The sequence below is a fragment of the Primulina huaijiensis genome, chromosome 13 (genome assembly GCF_012295235.1).
Source record: "Primulina huaijiensis isolate GDHJ02 chromosome 13, ASM1229523v2, whole genome shotgun sequence".
Taxonomy (NCBI): domain Eukaryota; kingdom Viridiplantae; phylum Streptophyta; class Magnoliopsida; order Lamiales; family Gesneriaceae; genus Primulina; species Primulina huaijiensis.
Genome location: NC_133318.1, coordinates 5,064,119 through 5,083,682, shown reverse-complemented (window position 1 = coordinate 5,083,682; position 19,564 = coordinate 5,064,119). Strand labels below are relative to the sequence as shown.

The window sequence follows — 19,564 nt, the reverse complement described above, 5'->3', positions numbered from 1 at the left end:
CGCACTAGTTATGATTTATGATTTCAAGTTATGTTAAAAATATTTTATGACTTTTTATTTATGTTTTGAGTGATTTTTGAGAGATTATAGTATGAGCTGTATTTCTCAAATATATAGTTGATTGTTTTATTTTAAAATGATTCCAAAATATTTTATGCACGTAATTTTTGTGGTGCGGCCGATGTAAGTGAGGTTTGGGGAAAAAAAATTTCTAGCACGTTTTAAGAAAACAAGTAGCACACCTTGTTGACAAGGATTTCTCCGAAAATGAACAATATATTGGTGGAAAATGAACAATATATTTGCAGTTCAAATATGGAAAATGCTATGAACAAAGCTAAACAAGGAACTAATCTCATGGAAATTTGCATACCTGATAGTGGTACAACGCACATTATTCTCCAAGATAAAAGATATTTCTTGGAACTAAAACCAACAAAAACAATGGTGAATACAATATCAGGTCCTGTAGACTTGATAAAAGGTTGTGGTAAAGCACATTTTTTGTTATCTAATGGTACAAAATTTTTGATAAATGATGCTTTGTATTCACCACAATCGAAAAGAAATTTCTTGAGTTTTAATGACATATATTCTCATGGGTATGATACTCAGACAATAAATGAAGAAAATGAGAACTATATATGTCTTACCACATATAAATCAGGAAAGAAATATGTAGTTGAAAAACTATCAATGCTCCCTACTGGATTGTATTAGACATATATAAGTCCAATTGAAAAACATAGTAGTTGATAATTCTTCAATATTGATCAATTGACATGATCGATTAGGACATCCTGGTTCAACAATGATGCGAAAAATAATAGAAAATACACATGGTTATCTGCTCAAAGACCAGAAGATCTTTCAAAATAATAAGTTTCAATGCAAAGCATGTTCTCTTGGAAAACTTATTATAAGACCATCACCAGCTAAAATCCAAAATGAATCACCTATGTTTCTCGAACGTATTCAGGGTGATATTTGTGGGTCAATTCATCCACCATGTGGACCATTTAGATATTTTATGGTCTTGATTGATGCCTCCAGCAGATGGTCATATATATGTTTATTATCAACTCGGAATGTGGCATTTGCAAGATTACTTGCTCAAATAATAAAATTGCGGAATCAATTTCTTGATCATACAATCAAGAAAATTAGACTTGATAATGCTGGTGAATTTACTTCCCAGACTTTCAATGAATATTGTATGTCAATGGGAATCATTGTTGAACATCTTGTTGCTCATGTACATACACAAAATGGATTAGCTTAATCATTGATTAAACGTCTACAACTGATTGCTAGACCAATGATTATGAAAACAAAACTCCCTGTTTCTATATGGGGACATGCAATTTTACATGCTGCTGCATTAATTCGCATCAGACCAAGTGCATATCATAAATACTCCCCATTGCAGCTTGCATTTGGTAAATAACCAGATATTTCTCATTTGAGAATTTTAGGATGTATGGTATATGTGCCTATTGCACCGCCTCAACGAACAAAAATGTGAACTCAAAGAAAGATCGGAATTTATGTTGGTTATGATAGCCCATCAATAATTCGATACCTTGAACCTCAGACAGACGACGTGTTTACAGCACGTTTTGCTGATTGTCATTTTAATGAGAAAATCTTCCCAATGTTAGGGGGAGAAAAGAAAAATGTCGAAAAAGAAATTACATGGTATACATCATCATTCTTACATCTGGATCCAAAAACTAAACAATGTGAAAAATATGTATAGAATATTGTGCACTTGCAAAGAATATCAATCAAATGCCAGATGCCTTTGCAGATACAAAAGGGGTCACTAAATCATATATACATGCTGTAAAAGCCCCTGCTCGAATTGAAATTCCAAAGAAACAAATTGAAGACACTCATGATTTCATTGAACGCCTGAAGCGTGGAAGGTCAATCGGTTCCAAGGATAAAAATCCTCAAAAAAGAAAAAAGTATAGAAAAACACGATGATCACAAAATAGAGAATGATATTCCGGCAGAAATACATGATGATGAAAATTTTCCATCAGAACAACAAACTGATGAGAATCGTGAAATCTCTATCAATTATATTAATATTGGAAAAATATGGAACCTAAAAGATATAAAAGAAATTGATGAGATATTTTCTTTCAATGTGGCATTTGACATCATAAATGACAATGAAGATCATGAACTAAAATCATTTGGTAAATGTAAAAATCGACATGACTGGATAAAATGGAAAAACGCCATCCAGGTTGAATTGGATTCGCTAAATAAACATAACGTTTTTAGGCCTATAGTCATTACACCTGGAGGTGTAAAACCTGTTGGATACAAATGGATTTTTATTCGAAAACGAAAGNATAGTAATATATATATGAAAATCCCTGAAGAATATAAGATGCCTGAAGCACAAAGTTCAAAACCCAAAGAATGTTATTCTGTGAAATTGCAAAGATCATTATATGGGTTAAAGTAATCCGGTCGAATGTGGTATAATCGGCTAAGTGAACACTTAATGAAAAAGAGATATGTAAACAATTCAATATGTCCTTGTGTTTTCATACGAAAACAACATCTGGATGCTTAATTATTGCTGTATATGTTGATGATTTAAACATTATTGGAACGAATAAGGAAATTCAAGAAGTTGTGTCGTACTTGAAGGAAGAATTTGAAATGAAGGACCTTGGAAAAACAAAGTATTGTCTAGGTTTGCAAATTGAACATAGAGAATGTGGAATATTTATTCACCAGTCAAATTATACAAAAAAGGTCCTTAAACGTTTTAATATGGATAAATCAAATCCTTTAAGTAGTCCAATGGTTGTTAGATAATTAAATATAGAAAAGGATCCATTCCGTCCATGTGAAGATGATGAAGTTATTCTTGGTCCAGAAGTACCATATCTAAGTGCTATTGGTGCCCTTATGTATCTTGCAAATTGCACAAGACATGATATATCTTTTGCTGTAAATTTATTGGCAAGATTTAGCTCATATCCAACAAAAAGACACTGGAACGGAATTAAACATATATTCCGTTATCTACGAGGATCGACAGACTTGGGACTTTTGTATTCAAAAGATACCAATCAAAGCATAATTGGTTATGCTGATGCTGGGTATTTATCTTATCCACACAAGGCACATTCACAAATAGGATATGTATTTACTCGTGGAGGCACTGCAATTTCTTGGCGTTCACAGAAAAAAACACTTGTAACAACTTCATCAAATCACGCCGAGATTATTGCAATACATGAAGCAAGCCGTGAATGTGTGTGGCTAAAATCAATGACCGAACATATCCAAACCTCATGCGGATTATCATTCGACAAGAAGCCCGTGACACTATATGAAGATAATGTTGCATGTGTTGCTCAAATGAAAGAAGGATACATAAAAAGCGACAGAACTAAACATATTCCCTCTAAGTTCTTCGCATTCACACAAGAGCTTGAAAAAAATAAAGATATTGATATTCGTTACATTCAATCAAGTAAAAATTCATCAGATATCTTCACAAAGGCACTTCCTACGACAATATTCAGAAAGCATATATATAACATTGGGATGAGTAATCTACGAAATTTGTGAAAAATCGTTTATGTTAACATGAGGGGGAGTTTACGTGACTGCACTCTTTTTCCCTTACTATGGTTTTTATCCCAATGGGTTTTTCCTAGTAAGGTTTTTAATGAGGCAGTATAAAACACGTAATGAAGACAATCATTGTATCATGATCATCATCATAAGGGGGAGTGTTGAAAAATATGAGTTGTAATATTTGAATGTTGAAAATAAGAAAGTTGAATGTTGAAATAAGAGTTGTAAATATTTAAAATTAGTGTGTGATGATGTATGTAATGATGTATTTATTTTTGGATTATTTCCAAAGAAATTCTATAAATAGGTCTCTCAATGTGTGAAGAAAATCACAATTGAGTAGAGAGAAAATTTTATAAAGTGTGTAGTTTGCTAAATTTTGTGAGTTTGAGATTTTTACTTTTTACCGTAAATTTTTACTTTTAACAGATATCTCGGAAACTAGTATTTAATTACTAGAATTTTTGTCACTTAACTTAATATAGACAAAATAAATAAATTCAAAAGTGAAATTATTCATCTATGTTAAATAAGTAAGACAATTGCTATTGAATATGACAGATTGAATGATTGAAGAAGAATTTGAATTCAAATAAAGGATTAAGACAAACAAACTATACTAAAAATTACTATGTCAACACATATTAAATTATAATTAATTCTTAAATTCTTGCACAATCACGGTGAAGTCCTTTATTTTATTTATTAAATGATTCATCGAGTTACTAAGCTTATTTAAATCTAACACTCCAATTATTCCTAATTGAATTTAATTAGATCTAAATTCATTAGATCTTTGTGGAATTTTAATTTCACCTAAAATCGCACATAGTAATCGAATCTATTCATAGTCAATTTTACTATGTTTTAATTGACGTCTTTATTGCTCTATTTAATCAATCATCTTCCGAGTCATGATTAATCAACAAACATGCAAATAGTTTATCAGACTATTCACAATAAATATTAAATCGATGTCAATCAATAATTGAAAGCAAGAAAAATAATCTTTTGAAAACAAATAAAATATATAAAAATATTGTTTGGCTCTATCATGATATTAGTCTAAAGAAATTTATTACACAAGTTCAAAATAAAACATAAAAACAATATTTGAAATCATAAAAATAAACTATAAGAAGGAATAAGAAATCTGAGTTCGGTTGACGATTCTCCTTTTAAATTCATCTTCTTCCACTCTCTCTAACCCTAACATCCTTCTTCCAAGTTCCAAGAAGATTGTTGTTCGTTGATGTTCTTTGAGTTTTGTGTTTTATGATGTCTGTGTGAGAAATAAGTTGTCTTCTAAAGTTCTCTCTCATAAAGAAGATAAGGTTTTTTTTTTTTTGTTTTTTTTGTTTTTGTAAATCCCAAGCCTTCACGTGAATGCCATAAATTTCGAATCCAATATGAAAGTATTTTTGTTAGGATTTGTAATGTGTTCAGAGGAGGTTGAATGAATACTTTTAAAAATTTCTCTAAAACACTGTCAAATAATGTGACCGATGTCGCTAGTGTTGGCTATACAAGACCTGATTTTCTCAACACTTTAAGAAACGGTCGGACCACAAATTTGTGCTAAAACAATCTAATTGTTCTTATGAATATTATATACTCAGATATAGTGGATTAATAATATAAATAACTATGATAAAGAAATGACATAATTAATTTTATGAATGATCGGAGACTCAAGCTCCTACATCACCTTTTGTTCCAATTAGGAATGATTTCACTAGAAGATTTTGATTTTACAATATTTTGTAACAACTCACTTCAATCTTATGGCTTATCCACTATCTAAGTTGAAACTCCTAGTATTCTAACAAATGGTTGAGACTCTAAGTTTGAACAACCAATACGACACGAATGAAGTAAAGTAATGAATCATTCGATTCAATTTGTCGAAACGCTTCTCAAACGATCTTGGCAAGGAACAGTCAAGTAATTTCACAAGAGCCCTTGATATTCCTTGAAGATCGGATGAATGTTCTTTGTTGAGTGAGTTGTTGAGCACTTTATATCTTGTGAGAATTAAGATTGCTTATAAATATTTTTTAAAAATGATTTAAGTGTGTAAAAATCTCATTGTCGTTCTATCATCTTGGCATTCTCTATATAGTACTTCTGATGTCAGAAGCGAGCAGACGAGCATCAAATTGAAATATAAGCTTTCGGACCTTCTCAAGATGGAAGTTAACCTCAGCAAAATGTGCATAGACCGCAATGTGATCGGGTTTACTTGAAGTTTCAACAACATATGTGTCGTTTGAATCCCGGCGGTCGTGTTCATTGTCATTTACAGTCTCCACATGATCCATGTCATCTGCTGCAGAAGTGCCTTCATGATTTGAGAGGATGGGAGAGGCATCTTTTGGAATCTCGGACTCGACCGATGGAGATGAGATAATATGAGAAGAAACTTGAGTAGTAATCTTAGGAGAAAATGGGGACTGCGGAACTTCTTCTACAAAAATAGTCACAAGAGATGCACTCTTGGAACTGTTATCTTGATCTGTGTCCATGTGAGCAGACCGATCACCAAAGAGATCAAAGTTCGTCATAAACTTTACCATTTTATCTACTGAGGTCAGTGGGACCCCAGGTAGTGGTGTATCCACGCTAGAAATCGTGGAAGGACCTATTTCAGGATTAGTAAAATTAACAGAAGAGAGAAGTACCTCCTGACGAGTATCCCCAACGGTTGCAGCAAGATCAGCGGTTGAATGATCTCTGGCGGTTGAAGAAGGCTCTTCAATCGTTTCTTGTTTTTCTTCCCCAGCTGCTTCTTGTTGTTGTTGTTGTTCTTCTTATTCTACACCCATTGCATTTAACATGACAAGAGCTTCACTGGCATATATTTCTATGGTCATGGGAATTGGTTGAAGAGGCAATTCAAACTCCATCCGCTTATTCAGAATCTTGGAGCCGATGGTCAAGACATCCAACTCCAGTTGCATGATGACGACAACGTCATTAGGAGCGGTGTGGCTGTTGGCATCAAAATTTGACTGCCAGTGGATGATTATCAATTGGAGAAGGATTTCCCTTAGTTGAAAATCAATGAACGTTTGGCAACCGAGAACAACTTAAATTTCATCCATCTTGGCCCAATCCAGCATCTTCCCATCAAGAACTGCCAATATCTTCAGAAGGTCCTCTTCTAGAATGGTCTTAAGCAATACAGATGTGTCATGTTCAAACAATATGTTCAAAATCTTAATTATTTTTTCCACTTCCTTTAATACTTGTGACAATGTCAGAGCGACATATCTGAACAACAGTGGTAGGCTTTGATGGCGGTTGCATCTTCCCCTTGTCTTTTTCCTTAGGGTCCAATGGAGAAGAAGTAGATGTTGTGGATGGAACGAAATTTTCAGAAATGCGGACGCCAACCGTTGATCGAGAGGGCTGGATTTTTGGAGCAGTTTTTGGTTGAGTCACTTCGGTACCAACTCGATCTTCTTCTTCTTGGGTTTCTTATCGTCCTTCTACCACTTGGGGTCATCAGTATTTGACCGTTTTGAGGCATAGGTCAGAGTTTTGAGCCTAGTGAATACTTGCTTTAGAGGGACATACTCCTGGTTTTCTTCTTCATCAGTGTCATAGTAAACCATCTTCCTTTTGACTGATGCCTTCTTTTTTCCTGAGCATGTTTCTCAGCACCCGCATTTGTTAGTGATTGTTCAGCGACGATGGATGAAGTGTTCTTCTTCAGAAATTCAGTGATTGTTCAGCATTGGGCCACTTATTTGGATTTAGCAGCTTAGTGATGCCAAAAGTCACCTTCAAAAGTTCAAGCAAATAATAGATATATTGTGAGAATCCATCATACTGAACCTTTTCTTTGGTCATTTCGCTGAGAGTGCCAAATAGAATATCATATCATTTGACACCGATCTTTGATGTGATTACCTCCATGTACTTGAACTTCTCCTGGGTAATCTTGTTGTATGCCCATGCTTTGGCTAAAATGTCTTTGACCACGATGTTGGCAAGGAATCTAAATTCTATCTTCAGATCATGCTTCACCGCTGAAATAGATATAGCGCTAGCAGCCAGAGAGAACCCAGTGCTCCAAATATCGACGTTTCCATTTGGAAGATCTGAAATTTTTTCCAAACCTGTTGTCGGCAGTTCCAGAGCATCTCCAAAAAACAGCCTGGATATGATGTATTTGATCGTCCGATAGCGCATATGACGCTCCCATGCTCCATACTTCTAGAGGCAAAGAACTTTTTGACAACATATTGATTGAAAATGGAGCTGCAGGTGAGAAACTACCTCAGACCGGAAGCTTCGAGCATCTCCAGAACACAAGAGCAAGCCTCATTCTTAATGGAGATAATTGCTTCGAGATCGATGAAAAGACATGTCTTCTGGATCAACATCTTTGAATTTGGTGAGAAAATCTGAGAAGAAGTGGAGAATATTTGAGAAGAAATACGTACGTGAAAGCACATAGAATATTAAGAGAGTTAAATTTGAAGAAAGCTTTTTGAAATATGTGCGAGCATAAAATTTTTAAAGGAAGAAGATGAGGCATATATGTGATTTCATGGGACAATCACAACAGTACACATGTCAGTACAGTTGTGGATATTTGAAATTTGAAATTTTAAAATGATAGATGAAACGATACTGAAATAAAGCCATGTAAAAACTGCCAGTAATTCTAGTATGAAACATTTTCCCTCAAATAAATTCAAATATAATAATGAAATATTTAAATGACCACGATCGGATAAAATCACAGCTTCCAAAAATCATTCAACCGTTTTAATGAAAAGCTTTTGTATCGGCTAGACAATTGTTTATCGCAATTTACTTGTGTTTACTTCATTATAAAATGATGAAATGTCAAGGATTAGTCTCCCTGAATATATGCATTAAGATAGGTTTACCAAACCAAAAATGTTTCTAAAGTAAGAAAACTTAGCGTCTGATAATTGTTTGGTAAGAATTTTTGCTGCCTGTTAGCTGGTTGAGATGTATTCTAGTCAAATATTCTTCTTCATGATATGATCCCATATGAAGTGATGTCTAATATCAATGTATTTTGTTCAGAAATGCATAACGGGGTTGTATGTTATGGTAATAGCACTTGTGTTGTCACAAAATATGGGAGCTTCATACCACCGGATCCTATAATCTTTGAGTTGTTGTTGAATTAATAGGATTTGTGCACAACTTCCGGCTATGGGATATTCTTCTTAGCAGTTGAAGTGGCTATGGATGTCTACTTCTTGTTGAACTAGGAGATCAGTCTATCACTAAGAAATTGATATGATCCACTTGTGCTCTTCTTGTCAATTTTGAAACATGTGTAGTCTGTATTAGAATATACAATAAGATTAAAACTCGAGTATTTGGGATACCAAAGACCCACATTGATAGTTCTTTTAATTATTTAAGAATAAGATTAGTTGCAGTATAATGAGATTGTTTAGGTCGAGTTTCTACATGATTTGAATCAATCTACCAACCTTCATTATTTGAGTTGTCATCATGCACTCATACCAGGTTGGTCACTAATTGATCGGAAAAAATCGTTTCATTCTCTTGGTGGATCTCAGAAATTGGTTGCATAAGAAGCTCAATTTTCTCATTCAGTAAACATATAGAGTTGATGTGAATTTCTAAAAACTTATTATCTGTCTCTGTTTTATTAATCATCATATCCTCTAACTGGGTCACGATTTCATCCAAACATGCACTACACTCTTCTTAATGCTCAAATGATAGGTTCGCGGAATTGGGAAAGTAGAATTGATCTGGAAGATATTCGTGACTCCAACTCTGAAGTGAAGGATCACGATGTTAGTGGTAGTCAAAATCTGGCCTATCATTTGACAAGTGCATCATATTGTCGTAATCTCTATTGAACAAGTGACTACCAGCTGTCAAAGCTCCATAATTCACTTAACTTCTTGTTGTCTGATCCAAACCAATATATAAAATATGAATAAGAGTGTAGTTAAACAAATCATGGTATCAACATTTGTTTGCCAATTTAATCTCCGCAAACAATATAAAATAGTTCCGAGTATTGTTGGACAAAATTCGTGAATACTTGCCGATGATCCATCTCAAAATACTTCACAATAAATAAAAAATAAAAATAAATTTATTAATTAAACAAAAGAAAGAAAAAAATAATAATAAAGAAATGAAATAGATAATTTTTTTAAAACAAAAATTCTAAAATCAAGCAAGAAATTTATTTTAATATTAAATAAATTAGTTCCCGACAATGACACAAAAAAACTTGACCGACGATTTCGGTTGAAAATAAATCTAGCTTGCGGATTATGTCAAATAATTGTAAATAGATGATGAGTCCAACTATCGATCCTGCATAGACTAATATTTAATTATTAGAATTTTTATCACTTAAGTTAGACAAAATAAATAAATCCAAGAGAGATAAATTATTCATCTAAATTAATTAAATAAGACAACTGTTATTTAATATGACAAATTCAATGATCGTGGAAGAATTCAAATTCGAATTTAAATAAAGGACTAAACACAAAATGGTACCAAATTTTATTAAATTAACAAACTGTGGGGACCCGAACTTAATTCAATTCTTAATCACTTTCTGGGAATAATTAATCAATTATAATAAACAGGGTCTAATTTTTTTTTTTAAATTACGAGAGTACGCAACATAAGAAATAGGTCTTATCTTATTTACAAGATCACTATCCAGATCTAAGTACAAGTCCTGTACAACAGTAAATCATAATAACTACCGTCTCTTCACTACATCTCAGGTGAGGTAATAGATATACTCCTAAGTCCGGATCTCCACGCTAACTGTCTTCTCTCATTCACTTCTTGACCCTGATCCAGCCCTACCTGTTGTCATGCACACATACAAAATAAGATAACAGCCGGATAACTCCGATGAGATATACATCCCAGTATAAACAATGTAAACATGCAATCATATAAAAACATATATAAAAGCATATAACAGCTATCATGAACATGTAGCAAGTCAACAAACATGAATGATATAAAACTGTAAATCAACTAGTCATCTCAGACTCGACTCAATCGACGCATCATCTCAGTCTCGACTCATTCCTAATCTAGGGATCCAGGGGTCTGGATATTGACAAATATATCGAATCTCAGTCGATAGGAATGAATCAACCCTAAACGGCATCGATATAATGCGTATATCCAGTATCTGGGCGAATCAGCCAATAGAATAATCGAATCAGCCAATAGAATAAGCGAATCAGCCAAGGACTCAGCGAATCAGCCGAAGAATAGGCGAATCGACCGAAGAATAGGCGAATCAGCCTATGACTCAATACATACATTGACTATGAATCAATAGGTCACACACATCAATTCTCATAAATTGCAAATATCAATGCAATAAACTCAAGTATGTGATTTAGGGAAACTCGAGTCAAACCTCACTCGAGTTGTGCAATCCCAACTCAACATTAATTTATACCTTTCACTCTGTTACTCTGACTATGTCGAAGTCTCTGACTCAAAGCCTGTCAATATCAATCTGGCAGTAACAGTATCGAGGGTACAGTATCAATACACCACTCAATCAATACTTGATATAGTCAGAAGTCAATCAAATTCTGTTCAACAGCACAACGTCATAATCTCAATATACCCAGCAATACCATATCAATCAGATCTCAATCCCAACACCTCATAATCGATAACAATTCAATTCTGATATCAAATCGACTCCAAAATTCATAACAATTTCATATGATATCTTTTCCTGAATCCAGTTTTAATTATACGATGTCTAACATGTCAAGAACATCATATAGGAATCATATCCGATTCTGACAATATCATAATTTCAAAACATATCAGAACGTAGCAAAACTTACGTCCAGTTGTAGCCTACGCCGATAGGAACACAGTACCGAAATCGGATTGAAATTCTGACGAACGGATCTTTCACAATCACAAATCTAAAAAGGCGTAAAGATTTTTCTCGTTTTTCCCCTGACCTTTCTCGATCCTCCCTCTTTCTTTTTGAGGGATGAAAGCTGAAAGCATTATATATACATCCACGTGCATGCATAAGCCAAGTGGCTCATTTCTTGGCAAAACACGTCTCGCGCATATGCGCGAGACCTACTGTCTCGGCGCAATAGCTTCTCGTCTGCTCGCGCATATGCGCGTCTTCTTCTCGCGCATATGCGCGAGACCTACGGCCTCCGGATAATTCCAGTCCACCAGCTCGCGCATATGCGCGCCCTCTTCTCGCGCATATGCGCGAGGTTCTCTGCCTCGGCAATTGCCCTGCGCGCATTTCTGCCGCGCATGTGCGCGATACCTACTGTAGCTCACCTATGTCCAACTCTTGCCTTTCCAATTCTGGTCTCGGAGTGGTCCGTCTATAATTACCTCGATTATCAACAAATCATTCTGGATTACGATAATTCAAATCTCGGGCATTACACAAACATTAAATTATTAAATTCTTGCACAATCACGGTGAAATCTATATTTTATTTATGACAAAAACTTATGTGAGACGGTCTCACGGGTCATATTTTGTGATACAGATATCTTATTTGGGTCATCCATGAAAAAATATTACTTTTGATGCTAAGAGTATTACTTTTTATTGTGAAATCGGTATGGTTGACCCGTCTCACAGATAGAGTTTCGTGAGACCGTCTCACAAGAGACCTACTCTTTATTTATTGAATGATTTATCGAGTTAAAAAACCTATTGATCTAACCATATAATTATTCATAGTTGAATTTAGTTAAATGTAAATGTATAAGATTTTTGTGCAATTTCAGTTTTCAACTAAAACCGTACATAGAAATCCAATTTATTCACAATCAATTTTACTATATGTTGATTGATGCATTTATTTCTATATTTAACAAATCTTCTTCTGACTCGTGATTAATTAACAAACATGCAAACAGTTGATCATGTTAGCAACAAAAATATTAAATCAGCATCAAACAATTATTGTAAGTAAGAAAAATAATCTATTGAAAACAAAACAAATATAAAAAAATATTGTTTGACAATATAATTCTTTTAATATAAAGAAATTTATTCCAAAAATAAAAATAAAAAACAAGATTTGAATTCATAAAAATAAAGTCTAGACAATAATAAGAAAATCTCAGTTTGATTGACTTGATTCTTGTTTAATTTATCTTTCTCCTCCTCTCTAAGAGTCTCCTTCGTCTTCCAAGTTCCAAGAGAAGGTGGTTGTACGTTTATGTTCTCTGAGTTCTGCGTGAGAAAGTCGCTGCCTGGTGAAGTTCTCTCACGTGAATGAGAAATCTTCTTTTTTATATCCTAAGACCTTTTTTGTGAGTGATCCCAATAAAACACACCAAAATTCACCTAAAGACAAGTAAACTAAAAACATAGAAATTCGGAGCTACTCCATCCATCTTCGTCAGGTTGCCTTAGGAATTACCCATTTTTCAGGCAAAGGGCCAAGGTCGTAAATGACTTCCCGATGGCACGACCAAACAAGCTTTATAGCTTCTGGAGTCCCTATACCCGCACCCCTCGGATCACCTGCCGGACCAAACCTGCAAAATATCCTCGTTTTTACGATCCCACGAGTCAAACACGAGTTGACAAAACTGAAAATTTCGCACTCAACTTTTTACTAACCAGTGGTTTTGAGGGGCCCCAGTTGTTCTTGCCCTCAAACCAGCATATGTAGTTCCATTAACCGAATGACCTATAACTTCCTGTACAGTAATAATAACAAGACAAATATACTTGATATTGCAGGTAAAAGATTCAGAGGTCAAGTTATCAGGATGATTATGCTACGTTGACAGTTGGATTATGAAAAAAATGAGAACATGGGAGAAAAGTTGGGGCTGAGAGTGTTGAACAAGAAGGATTCGAATACGTAAATAGCTTAATCACGTTCAATATCAACCATCAGAGACAACTGTACCGGGACAGACTCAAGAGAACTTTACACTTAGAAAAATTACACGAAACCGCTCTCCTGTTGCCGGATCAACTCTTGTAGCACAAAAAGTTGAAACCAAATAACTTTCGCATTGAGGTGTTTAGGATAAACTAGTCTAAAAATTATATCAAAAGAAAAGCAACTCTTCTGCAGAAAAATACAAATTTTCATCAGAATGCAGAGGTTTGGCCTTACTTGTAAGAATAGAGGATCATTTGAAACTATCGCAGCTGTTAAATGTGCATGCATTCTTTCAAGAATGTTCAACACCAAAGGAAGTTGATCTTGTTTGTATTCCGTGAGAATCTAGAAAATTATGACGCATCGAAAAGATTTGTCAGTCAACTGGCAAGCCATTGTCTTGGTTGAATTTTTACATGATAAAACTTAAGTTAAAAATGCTCTAGCGTTCTGATGCAAGACTGTAAATACTTACTTGGAACGGACCAAATATTTCTTTTGTTACCAACTCATAATTATCATCCTTCAATATTTCTGTGAGTGGAATAAATACAGCAGTGGGTTTAATGGCACCATATACTGCTGGAATAGAATGGTTATGTAAAGCTTCACCACCGAATAAAAGCTTCGATCCCTTTATCTTAAGCAATTTGTTTGTATGATCGAGCATTGCTTCTGTTGTAAACTGAGACGAACAAGATGTCTTATGCAAAGCTTTTGAACTCAAGAATGAAAGAAACAGGAAAAAATAGAACTTACAGTAAGGACAGGACCAATTGTTAAATCTTCGAGTTTCCTTCTAGCAGCAAGATCATTCAATTTACTAACGAGTGAAGTTTTAGACCAGTTCTGAATCATTCAAGAAAGAAGTAGATCAAATTTAAATAAGTTCTTGAATTTGACAACATAAACAATTAGATAAAAAGAGAAGCAGCGAATGAAATCATTGATAAGAATCAGAAAACACCGAACTGATGGAGGTTACCTCATGCATGAATAACATGGACTGTGCAGAGCATTTTTGACCGCTACATGCATATGCATCTTGATCACAAACCCATGCAACATAATCTTCCTGTGGATAAAAGAAATTGAAAACATATATAATGTGAATAAAATTCTAAAAAATGATCACTTTGTAAATGAATATGTATAATTTTTTACAAAAAAAAAAATATGAAAAAGTTATGAACCTCCTGAACATCAGGGCCAAGAATCTTCCAGTCGAAGCCAGCATCTTCCAACTTGATACGACCCTTGAGGTCAACAGCCAATTTCTCGGCCACTCTTGAACTTCCGGTGAAGAGAGTCATCTGTGGTTTTGCCTGATGATATACCATGTACTTCATATTTTTTACTTAAAAAAAAAAACGCTGATGTAATTGGAAATGTAAGGCAGTCGATCTATACCAAGATCTCAAAATGACGATGTGACTCGCAGGGCCAGTCATGCATGAAGCCAATGTTAACACCTAAAATTTATAATTATGGCATGTAATCATTGTTTACAATGCGTGATGATATGCAAAATCTAGACACTTTGATATTTTTATAGTATGTTTGATTCAAGGAATATATATAATTTAGATTCTATTGCCAGGATTTTCGCTCATGGAATAGAAAGTTAAAAGCAGCATATATTTTATAATTTTTGCAAATTATGTTTTAATTAATTTCAAGTTTGTGATACAGAAACAATCGTAAATATTGAACCACATTCATTTGTCCATTAAATGAACTAACCTCCATGAGAAGTTTGTTCATTGTATTCCCATCAGAATTTATGAAATCAACATCCTCCTTAGGCAATCCACAATGATGCAATAGCCGAATCATTTGTTCCATAACTATGCAGACCTTTGAGATAATATAAAGCAATAACGTATTAACAGCAGGAATACATAGAAATACAGGATATCGAATAAAAATAAAATTTGTAAAAGTAAAATCAGGCTTACCTTGCTATCAACTTTAAGCAGAGGCTTGTTCCCCATGTAGAGCGCACCCATCAGCTGAAGCACAGGAATTTCTAAAGGAAAATTGAAGGGAGTAATAATTGCCACCTGATGCATCAGAACTTTTGTAACTTATCAAGAAATGGACATTCAGAAAAATAAAAATTAAGCTGATGCATTGGAGCCTTTGAGGTCTACAAAATAGAGTGATAATATTTAGGAATAACTAAATATTAAGAGTGCCACATTTTTTATTTGATTGTACAGACCGTGTACATAAGTTTTTCATCCATTCAGCTGAATCTTATGAATATTTCCACAAAAGTTGACTTACAGGACCGTAAGGCCACCTAAAACCATGGCTATGCTGACCAAGATGATTTCCAGGTACTGAAAATGATCTAGCTAGGAAGCGAACCTGCAAGATGAATTGAACACAAGGTTATTTACATGTTTTAATTAAGAATTGTCTAAGTGCTACTATTAATTTCACTTTAAATAATTTTTTGAGCTTCTCCGATCTCGAATACTCCTTTCAAATATCGAAGGATAAATGAATTCAGAAAATCTAGAAAGCAGCAGAAAAATATGTCTAAAATGTCGCAAGGAATATGAATAAAAGTAAATCGATAAAAACATTCATACAATGATCGATAAAACGCTTAACATCTATACGAACAAAACCAAAAGTAGTAAGTAGAACTAAATTAAACAGCAGTGGTCGTAGTTCTCCCCAAGCTTGAATTACACTATAAAGTTAAAATGCCCAGAAAATATTACCTGATCACCACAGAAATTCTCGAGAAATTTTTGAGTGACAACAACTTCACCAAGTGCTTGCTGGTAACTTTTTGGAGCCACTCTTTGTATCAATTTAGCAAAGAAGTCCGAAACCTAGGAGCAAAACAAGACTTATGATCTAGTAAAGGTAAAATCTCGAATGTTTAACCTATAATTGTGAACACATGATTTTTCTATGATAGAAGCAGTTTACCTCTGGAAGAGAGAGCTTGTTGGCTGCTTTTGCTGTTACATCTCCAAGCATGAGATACCTGGTGCATGGGGAAATTGGAATTAATTTAATTAAAATCAAATATACATAGCGCACTTAATGACTCACTACAAGATCATGCTGCCAAAAAAAAAGACAGTAGTCTAGAATTTTAAACAATCTTGATTAAGACAAATGAGAAAAAAGAATTACAGAAGAGAGGAAAATCATCTTACGCAACCTTTCTGGCGCTTTAAAAGGATTGTGTAAACCATGCTTGGGGCACTGGGACAAGCTCTCCACAAAAGGCTGCATAAATTCTGAAGTGTTAAAACACATTTGAGGTAAGGATTTCAACACGGCCACAACATTTGGCATCAAAGAGACTTACAAGTATTCCCTTTTCATCTACTTCGGCGACCTTAATAAAAGATTCTCCATTTAATGGATCCAAAATAGTATTCCAATTAGAAGATCTAGTCCAACTTCCCTGCACTAAAAATCCAAGAAAGAGTAAGGTCATGTTGCTTTGTAATTAACAGCAAGCTGGAATTACTTGGTTCATTTATTGAGAACAATACCAACTTTAACCAAATAGCCATTGAAAATGTCATCGGCTAAAGGATGATATGAATGTATGTACTTGCTTTTTGGCACAAAAAGTTGTGCCTGTCATCAAAAGAAATCAGTACTCACAACTAAATGAGCTCTGCTTTGGATCATGTATTACGTACCCAAATTCATCACTTCTGCAGGCTGAGCACCTGATATTTCCTCAACCTTCACGGTGGCAAAAGGTAACATATGAACAAATCTGCATTATACATAAGATAGCATGAAGTTCATAATAAACTAAGAATTTAACCAGATAAAAACTTACAGCGTTTAAGATAAAGTATACTAGGTATATACGAACTAAAACAATCAAAGAACCTGTAACAGGTCATAATAAATCACAATAACTCATACAAAAGCGAAGATTAGTTTAACACGAGCAAGAAACTTAGTGCAACCACGTAAATCCACATTGCCTTCCATACATCTCCATACTTCACCATCCCACATTATTCTTATATTCAACCTTCTCTCTATTTTTTCCATCAAACTAAAGAATAAGTGTCCTACTACACAACAAAGACGATAGCCAGTGCAAGAGCAACCAAAGGCGATTGCGTTTACAAATTTTAGAAACATAACTACCCCCAAAATACTTCAAATTTCCTTGGGGTGCCTTCATTTGAGCTGATAAAACCGAAGTTGGAAAAATAATAGCAAACGAAAATTGTCTAAATTTACCACATATCAACTTAAAAATGGATCAATAAAGTGTTCTCTCATTCATAACAACCAAACCTGCAATCCCATTTCTTAAAATACAACAAAAACCCAGAAAAATTCATCCTTCCCACAAAATTCCACAGACGTAAATCCAAGAAACCTTAAAGCATACAGTTTCGAAGTACCTCGAAGAATTATACGTGCCGAACCCATTCCTGAAAGCATGTTGCGCAGGCGCTTTGCTTTTCAAAATCCTGAATCCCAGTGACCCGTACATGTTTTCTAGTTCGAGTTGAATGGAACAGAATTTTGGGCAACGCACTACTTTATTATTTGAAGTGCAAAATTGGATTTGGATGAATGATTTTTCCAACTTCAGCTTTATCAGTTCGTTCGTTACATTTCCATCAATCATCATCATGTATATCAAAATGTTCATCTCTAGAATCAGTTTTGGGCCCGTTGATTTTGGGCCTTTGGGGGAACCCATTTATTTGAAATTTGACTTCAAAATCAAATCGGGCCGGATTTAAACCATCTATGCATTAATTGTGTAAGAAGTGTGACTTTGGTAATTTCATATTTTAATTTACGACATACATACTTGTACCGCTATTAATTATTAAGCATCAACCCCTCGTTTAATTTTATGCAAAAACTTTTAGTGGCATCTCACGTAATTATATTCGTTGAGTCGACTCGACTCGACTCGACTCGTCCCGTCATATAAAATAATTTCCCATAAGTGATGAATTGTCTAGCCCTGTCTCACTTAATGATAGGTTGTATGTTAGCCTACTCCGTTATCTTGTTTTGAAAGTACTAATATCAACGTGGAAAATATTTGTTTTCCTAAAATGCCACGGTTAAATATTAAAAAAAAATATGAGCTGCTACACAAAATAAAATAAAAAATATGAAATAAAGAAAAAATAAATTTTATTTAAAATTTAAAATTCAAAATTATTCAAGTAATTAAATAATATTATATATATATAAATAAATAAATAAATCATGACTTCTTGTAACTTCCATGACCAATTGTCGTTCAAATAGCTCATTTTTTTTTCTAAAAAAATGTATACTCACAACGCACGCAGACACGACTTATTATTTATATGCGCACATTCACAATTTGCCAATTAAAAAGGTATAAATCTTAAGAAAATCAATGCAAGGGAAAATATATTACATATAACATGCCAAATTGAAGGTGGAATTGTATGTTAAAAGATAAATTTTAATTTTGACAATTACAAATTAAATTGATCTGACTAAGTTAAATTGATAAATGTAGATCACTGAAGAAGTTTATTGAACAAAGCTGAACTGACAAGACTCGCTGACTGCAACTAGACTGGTCTGAATCATACTTATGTCAGTTTGAACAAAGACCAAAATAGACCGATCCACATGCTGATCTGACGACATTTTTTTTAAGACAACAAATAGTTATATCTAAGTAATATTTGAATGTTATCAGCAAAGATAGAATAAAAAATTTGTTGGTTACCTGTTTCAGCTAGTGTACATGAAGATTTAATTGGCCATTACTATTTTGTATAAAAGATAAGGACGCGGGCACCCTCTGCATAATTGTTAGTTATCCAGTACATTTGTGAGTATTGTCCTTATTTACTAACATTGGGACCAACACCTATAAAAAAATATGCATCAAACTTGAAGAGAACTACCATTACATTGATTATTATCAAGTATCCTCTAAAATCTCAGCATCTTGCGAAAGATATTTGCTAAGCTAATTTGCACACATCTCAAATTTTCTATCAGAACATCTTAAA

General features: G+C 34.0%; 1 protein-coding gene across 2 annotated transcripts; it reads right to left on the bottom strand.

Moving 5' to 3' along the window:
- Nucleotides 1-12,755: 12,755 nt before the first annotated feature.
- LOC140956314 (delta-1-pyrroline-5-carboxylate dehydrogenase 12A1, mitochondrial-like) lies at nt 12,756-18,160 on the bottom strand. Of its 2 annotated transcripts, XM_073413027.1 has the most exons (16): nt 17,948-18,160; nt 17,219-17,298; nt 16,876-16,979; nt 16,726-16,793; nt 16,488-16,545; nt 16,274-16,387; nt 15,828-15,911; nt 15,497-15,601; nt 15,282-15,395; nt 14,732-14,863; nt 14,524-14,613; nt 14,298-14,387; nt 14,014-14,223; nt 13,773-13,883; nt 13,265-13,344; nt 12,757-13,179 (listed from the first exon to the last, which is right to left on the bottom strand). In XM_073413027.1, exons 1-16 carry the CDS (start codon nt 18,037-18,039, stop codon nt 13,041-13,043), a joined length of 1,671 nt encoding a protein of 556 aa, XP_073269128.1. In that variant the 5' UTR covers nt 18,040-18,160; the 3' UTR covers nt 12,757-13,040. The 2 variants fall into 2 exon arrangements, with proteins under 2 accessions (XP_073269129.1, XP_073269128.1); XM_073413028.1 differs by lacking the exon at nt 17,948-18,160 and having other exon boundaries at nt 12,756-13,179; nt 16,876-16,974; nt 17,181-17,222.
- Nucleotides 18,161-19,564: the final 1,404 nt, after the last annotated feature.

Excerpts from the sequence above, each read along its gene's own strand:
- LOC140956314 (XM_073413027.1), bottom strand. The coding sequence starts at position 18,039 with ATGTACGGGTCACTGGGATTCAGGATTTTGAAAAGCAAAGCGCCTGCG. Across the intron at positions 16,388-16,487 it reads ACAAGCTCTCTCTTCCAGAG|GTTTCGGACTTCTTTGCTAA; the intron begins GTAAACTGCTTC and ends TTTTGCTCCTAG. Across the intron at positions 13,180-13,264 it reads GGGGCCCCTCAAAACCACTG|GTTTGGTCCGGCAGGTGATC; the intron begins GTTAGTAAAAAG and ends GATATTTTGCAG.